The sequence below is a fragment of the Lampetra planeri genome, chromosome 9 (genome assembly GCF_965212315.1).
Source record: "Lampetra planeri chromosome 9, kcLamPlan1.2.h2, whole genome shotgun sequence".
NCBI lineage: Eukaryota > Metazoa > Chordata > Hyperoartia > Petromyzontiformes > Petromyzontidae > Lampetra > Lampetra planeri.
This window is the reverse complement of record NC_136115.1, coordinates 12,963,917-12,970,889: the sequence shown is the minus strand read 5'-3', so window position 1 is coordinate 12,970,889 and position 6,973 is coordinate 12,963,917. Positions and strand designations below refer to the sequence as shown.

Genomic DNA, 6,973 nt, shown 5'->3' with positions numbered 1-6,973 from the left:
ACTTTACCGAAAGAACCAAGAATATGAATCCCTGCAGTCACGAAAGCTTTAAATCGAAATTTACAATATATTGTAAATATATTTTAAATATTTGCATATACTTTACATACAAGTAAATCAATTTAGATATACGTACTGTACTATACGTAAAAAACATAATAATTATATATTTTAAAATACATATAACAATAATATCTTATTTCGAAAAAACCGTACAGCATTAATTTACAAATTCGTTTTAATACAACCCGGTGGCAGGACAACAGGCAGTAATCACCCGCCGCCCCGAGCAGGCACTCGCAATGGGCAGCCGTGGGTCCGGCAGCTCCGCGGGGACCTAAGTCGGGGTCCTCGTTGCTCCACGCCCCTTCTCTCCCCCGGCCGCTCAGCTACCGACGCCATGGTGAGCGAATTTCTCCTCTCGCAATCCGACGCCATCCTCCCCCGTCTCGAGCCATCCGCCCTCCGCAGATCGTTCGGCTCGCGCCCCTCGTTCCGCCTGAGCGACGCGTTCGGGATTTGGGCACCGATTCGCGCACAAATCCGAGATTTTTTAGTTGTTTGAAACTCCATTGAGTCGCGGCCCCGACCCCCGGGGGCTCGGCCTAACCCGACCCCGCTCTCGCCTAGTTACCGCGGCCGCCCGAGAGGCGCGGTCGGGCGGCTGGAGTAGCGAGGCGAGGGTGGCCGGTGCTCGGGGCACCCGCGTAAAAAACACGGGAATATTTTTTTTATAAATAGATGTATGCCTCGCTTGGAGGTTCTTTAAACGTTACCGATTATTCGCAGTGGAGTTGGTCGATTGTGCAAAGTTAAGCCGCCGCGTTCGATGTCGACCATGCGGCTACAGGCGGCAATAATCGAAACGTGGTTTCTGCTCGAGTAGCTTCGCTTTATCGCCCCTCGGGTCGGGTAGTGTGACGTGGCCGTTCGTGACAACCCTGGTGGTGGTGGTGGTGGCGGTCGCAAAGTTCGGTGATGACCACGCGGCTTTGTGCCAGAGAGCGGGGAGGAGGCTCGCTCATTGGAAACTCGTGTTACTGCTTGTGTCCTGGGCTTCCCCTAGGTCGACTCGGCATCAATGCTATCTGTAAATTGTGTCACTGGGGAAACAAATGCCTGGCCACCCAAACCCCCTTGTGTACCGTGCCGGCCTTCATTAGTGCTCGCTAGCAGCGCTTGCTTCAAAAGTCTGTTAAGGCAACGCAGTGGGTGGGTCTTTGTCACAGTGTGTCTGAAGTGATCTTGCCTGTGTACAGTGTGTTTAACTCTCCGCCTGTTTCCCCGTGCGAGTGGTTTTTTAGTTTCCTTCTGTTCCCTTGCGTGGCCCTCTGCTTTGGAGAGCGGTGGCGCAGTGGTTAGCGCGCTACGCTACGAACCCGGCGACCCCAATTAGATTCCCGCTCACGACCAACACCGGTGACGATTATCTGAACCGGTCTTGGGGCCTCCCCTAGATGGACTCGGCCTCAAATGAGTACCTGTTGCGATATTTAAACATCGCCACTCGGGAGACAAAGGCGGACGGGCGTGGTATTGCCCACCCACCCCTTCGTGTGCCGGGCTGCCCTTAATCGGCGCTGGCTAACAAGTACTTGGCCCAAAAATCTGTTAAGGCTATACGGGGAACTTTGTTTTGTTTGTTCCCCTGTAACCATCGCCTGTGTGCCTTCTTTGCGCCGTCTGTATTATTTTCCTACGGCCCTCTCCACCCCCCCCCCCCCCCCGTGTCCTCCGTCTCCCTTTGCCCCCCCCCACCCCCCAATGTACCTGTGTCGTCTCAATGCACCAGTCTCTTTCTGTTCCCTCTACCTGTGATTCTCCCTCGCTCTGCCTCGAGCCCCCTCCCATGCACACGTGTCCTCTGTAGGTGTTGTACCCTCCCGTGTAAACTGCACGTCTCCCTGTGTGTCCGCAGAGTGAAACAGCAGCCGTAACTATCCGCACGCGGAAGTTCATGACGAACCGCCTTCTGCAGCGCAAGCAGATGGTGAGTAGTTGGAGGCGACGCCGCCGCCGCTCTCCTTGCGGGGACACGGCAGTGCTTGTGGGGTACCTGTTGCGTGGAAACAATTTGGGAGCGGTGGTGGTGCAGCGGTTAGCGCACCGCATGCGATACGAATCCGGCGATCCGGGTTGGATTCCCGCTCACGGCCAACACCGGTGACGATTCTCTAAAACCGGACCTGGGCCTCCCCTTGGTCGACTGCTTCAAATGAGTACCTGGTGCAGTGTGTAAACATCGCCACTTAGAGAGACAAAGGCGGCCGGACGTGGTGCTGGCCACCCACCCCCTCGTGTGCCGTGGCGGCCTTCATAGGTGCTCGATAACAGCGCTTACCCCAATTCTGTAAAACCTATACGGGAATCTTTCACTTTGTGGAATTATAACTTTTTCGCCTTGTTCTCTGTGAGTAGTGGAATTTAAATTGTGAATCGTGGTGCGTTGATGGTTGCATGAGTAGTGGTGCTTTGAGTGACGGTGCGGTGAGTGGAATTGATGTGTGGTGGTCCTAATGAATGAGGTGTAGTGGTGGTCCGGATGTCAATGTGGTGAGGTGGCCTAATGAATGATGTGGTTATGGCTTTGGTGAATGAAGTGGTTGTGGCCCTGGTGAATGAAATGGTTTGCGGGCGTGAATGACGATCCACGGGCCGTCCCCAGGTGGTTGATGTCCTCCACCCGGGCAAGGCGACGGTGCCCAAGACAGAGGTGCGCGAGAAGCTCGCCAAGCTGTACAAGACCACCATGGACGTGGTCTTCGTCTACGGCTTCCGCACGCAGTTCGGAGGTGGCAAGACCACGGGCTTCGGCATGATCTACGACACTCTGGACTTCGCCAAGAAGAACGAGCCCAAGCACCGTCTCGTCAGGGTGCGACTCCAAAATCCCTCGCCACTGTTTGAGATCTCCTCCGTGTCAAGTCTTTTTTTTACAACTTTGCTGGTCAATGTCCAACACCATCATCCTGCGAGAAGTTCTTGTAGATGTTCAAGCAGCCTTATGGGTCCTGGGGTGTTTAATAAGCGTTTGAAGCTGTGTTAACGAGAACGAACATTACTTTTGTGTCCGTGAAATGCCATGCTATGCTTTTATCGTGGTTTTATTCTGGAAACATTTTTTCTATGAATACCAAATTAAGACCAAGAATTCATGTTTTAAAACGCAGTTATGTATACAATGTTAAGCTAACAAAGTATTATTCTCGTGGATGGTAATATGGTCGGGCGTTAGATGCCATTGTTAAGGTCTGCTAGCCACCAGGAAGAGGGTTTGGTTTTTAGGAGAGAGTTGGTGTAGTTTTGCTGTTCATTGGAAGAGCGCAGGCTGCAGTGGTTTAAAATATGATCCGTAGTTTGGGTTGCATGGCCACAATTGTTCTGTGGCTTGTCTTTAACCTTCCATGCATCAAGAGGATGCACACATCGGCCTCTTGATATGTGTTGATCTGATAGTGGTGCAGTCGGTGCTGTGACGTATAAAGCCAGCACTGATTGCCTGGCGCGTGACATTTCTGCACCGCTAACCTCACGTCGGCATTTGCACGTTCAGATTTTGAGCTTCAGAAGAACGATGTAACATTTTCTTTTTATAATTTCTTTCCCCTAAAATAACACATGCCGGACGTCATATTCAGCCACGTTATTTCGAAGCCAAACTCTTAAATGATTAATGGTCAGATGTGCTCTCGCGATGACCATTGAATTGATGTAAAAACGTGTGGAAGCAACGTCACTGTTGAATCACAAAAGTACAATTGACTATTCCTGAAGTTTTCTCATGACCAAAGCTTCTAAAGTGAGCTTTCAATACGATCACTTTAAAGATTGTTTTCCCCATTACACATTCGTTCCTATGTTCGGAACGCCTAGAGAAATTCTACGCGTGTATCCACGACATTAGAGTTGTTTTTTTTGGGTGCCTTCCTTTAAGTGCTAGCAAGGGGCTGTGAAACCAAAGCACGTCTGCAACTACGAGGTGACCCAACGTTCTATTTCCCCCCGGGTCTTTTGTGTGCAGCACGGGCTGCTGGAGCGCAAGAAGACATCCCGCAAGCAGCGCAAAGAACGCAAGAACCGTCAGAAGAAGGTCCGCGGCACGGCCAAGGCTGCTGTCGGCGCCGCTGCCAAGAAGGTGAGACCGGAGGAGAAGACAGGGGAGCGGGTCTTGCGTGCGAGTTCGTTTTGAGTGCCTGCCGGACGCGCGTGGACGAGAACGTGGCGGTTTATCCGAGTACTTTCTTGGAGATGGCAATGTGTTCAACTCGTGACGTCGTGGGTGATGCACGAGTTTGTTTGAGTTGGCGAGTCGGTGGTATCGTGATCCGCTCACAAGGTGTCGCTCTCCCCTTGCGTCCGGGACTCGCAGAGGCGATGAGAGGTAACCGCCCGCCAGCGGCGACACGTGGCTGGCGGTCCGGGGTAGTGAACAGCGATATCCCGGTGGCGATATCGTCTTGTGTATTCGCGACATCTCGGTGTGGCTGCATTTGCACCGCAGATAGCTGGAGTCTAAATAACGATTTGCTGTTTACTCTCCTGCCGGTACAATGTCGTCACGTGGCTTCTATTTACAAGCCTTATGGATGGCATTTACCAAAGTAGTGTAGATTTAGCATTTTACACTTGGTGACTGCCATGTGAGTGCAACACATTGTGATGCAGTAGCATCATATGCACTTGCATCGCAAATGTGTTACTCAACTTTCTTATTCAATACTTTGGAGCAAAGCTGCGTCGTGTTTTGTTAATATTAAACACAACCATTTCTCCTCTATGCAAATCACTATTCCATCAACATATATTCAGGATTGTAGCAGAAAAATTCTCAAGTCTGTCCCAGCTTTTTCCTCCACCATTCATCTGCCTCCATGTATGGAATATATCTTCCCTTTCAGCTGGAGGGATCTGTGTAGAGCGGAGTTCAGGCCGCGCAAGCTCTAACCACCGAGTGTCCGTGTATCACAGGTTCTGACGCGCGTTGGCGAATGTGTAGTTCCCATTGTGCACTTAAGAGACTTTGGTTGGACGCTAGGCATGTAACGATTACAACTGATTCTTATGTTCACAATGAATGCGTTGCACTGTGTGTCCAAGTATCGATAGCTGCAGTTTGTGCGAACTTTCTATATTTTGGCCAAATGAAACAAAGTGAGAAGCAAGACGGTGCAGACCGTGCACTGCGGAAGAAACGGTACAAAGGAAGTCCGTACAGAGGAGACGGCTATAGACAAGATGGTACAAACGAGATGGGCAGTAGAAACCAGAGGTGGGACAAAGTCATTGTTATGCAAGTCCAAGTCGAGTCGCAAGTCATCAAATTCATGACTCGAGTCTGACTCGAGTCCAAGTCACATGACTCGAGTCCACATCTCATAGGTGGGACAAAGTCATTGTTATGCAAGTCCAAGTCGAGTCGCAAGTCATCAAATTCATGACTCGAGTCTGACTCGAGTCCAAGTCACATGACTCGAGTCCACACCTCTGGTAGAAACTAACCAAATCGGATTAGTTTCTTGACAACGAATGGCAAGAAGGAGAGTTGTCACATCCCTAGCGTGCCTGGCGCTGATGTTGAGAGCGACGAGGGCAAGGGAGAGACGGCGCAGGTTTGGTCTGTCTGTGCAGTGTTGACGTATGTCTCCTCCTCCCCTCGCCCCCCTTCCTCCGTGCGTGCCCCCCCCCACACGACGACCCACAGAAGTAGCGGCGAGGTGGCTACAGGTAATGGTAATGGCCCGCGCCCCCCCCCCCCCCCCGCTGCTGCTGCTGTGCGATCCACCACAAACTTGCTTTGGCTGCAGCTCGCGGCTGTGCTAACGACGATACCTGCAACCATTGTAGCATGCGCGTCGGCGGCGGTGTTGGTGGTGGGGTGCGGTGGCCGTGCGCATGTGTGTGCATGCTGTCGTGATCATTTTTCTGAAATCAACGTTGGCCATCGGGCGCAAATCTCACCGCTTTACGACTCGCTTGGGAATTAAGATGCTCGTTTAAATCTACGAATTGACGATCTTCACAACTTAACCCTGCATCAAAGTGATTTCCAGCTTGGCAGATGATGACCTGGCTTATTTTTTGTAGGTAACGGTTAAATATTACGGCCGATCTCAAAGCTGGCTTGCTTTTTTTTGTTAACGAAGATTAAAGTCTATAAGGTCACAATTGCATGGTGTGTAAGCTGAGCGGCGGTGTTTGCAATGTCTTGTTTAATCGCGCTGTGATTATTGTATGGCGATTGATTATGCTTTCACCATTGCATGCTGGCATCGCGTGCGTCTGAGCGCGAGTGATCCTTCGTGTGTGTGTGGACCATCTCTGCATGTACCTCTTGTAGCTCCGCTGGCTTCCAAACAACGCCCCCCCCTGCCCCCTTTATAGTTGCGGATTCGCTTTGGGCTTTGTGGGATTGCATGCATCGGACAGACTCGGTGTGATGGACTGTTTGATCGCGGTTTTCAGTTGCATGTGATCGGTTGCTGTGACCCGCAGGAGTGGAATCGCATGCGCTTGCTTGTGCGTAACCGCGTGTTTCATGCCGTGTCCTGACATCGTCTCTCTCTGTCTTTTGCAGAAGGACTAAGCATCCTGGATGTCCGTTTGTCAAGACTTTTGACACGGTTGTACATTGCGAAATAAAACACCCGAAGCTGGACAGTCTGTGCTTGCGCTCTCTCTGTGTTCACGCGGAGCTGTGGTGAATGGGTGGAAACGATAACGCACGTCTCAACGATGTGATATTGTTTCTTGGGCTCGCAATAATATGCCATCCGATTACGTGTGGAAGGACCGGATGGTTTTCAATTGGTGTACGCACGTGTGTGATAAACTCTTTGTCACCGCTGCGGCACTGATGGTGCTACCGTTCACCACAGTGTGAACCAAACTAAAATCTCATCGCAACTAAATTGGCACAATTTGACTTGCCAGAGTGGAAAGCGAATTGTTGCAGTCCTAGTGCTGAGGTCTTTTT

At 51.0% G+C, this 6,973-nt stretch overlaps 1 protein-coding gene across 2 annotated transcripts; it reads left to right on the top strand.

Annotated features, from left to right (window-relative positions):
* The first annotated feature begins 285 nt into the window (after window positions 1-285).
* RPS24 (ribosomal protein S24) lies at window positions 286-6,655 on the top strand. 2 transcript variants are annotated; one of them, XM_078597688.1, is made up of 6 exons: window positions 286-403; window positions 1,919-1,990; window positions 2,666-2,875; window positions 4,022-4,135; window positions 5,702-5,724; window positions 6,575-6,655. In XM_078597688.1, the coding sequence occupies exons 1-5, from the start codon at window positions 401-403 to the stop codon at window positions 5,705-5,707; spliced, it is 405 nt and encodes a 134-aa protein (XP_078453814.1). In that variant the 5' UTR covers window positions 286-400; the 3' UTR covers window positions 5,708-5,724; window positions 6,575-6,655. The 2 variants fall into 2 exon arrangements, with proteins under 2 accessions (XP_078453814.1, XP_078453813.1); XM_078597687.1 differs by lacking the exon at window positions 5,702-5,724.
* The last annotated feature ends 318 nt before the right edge of the window (window positions 6,656-6,973 follow it).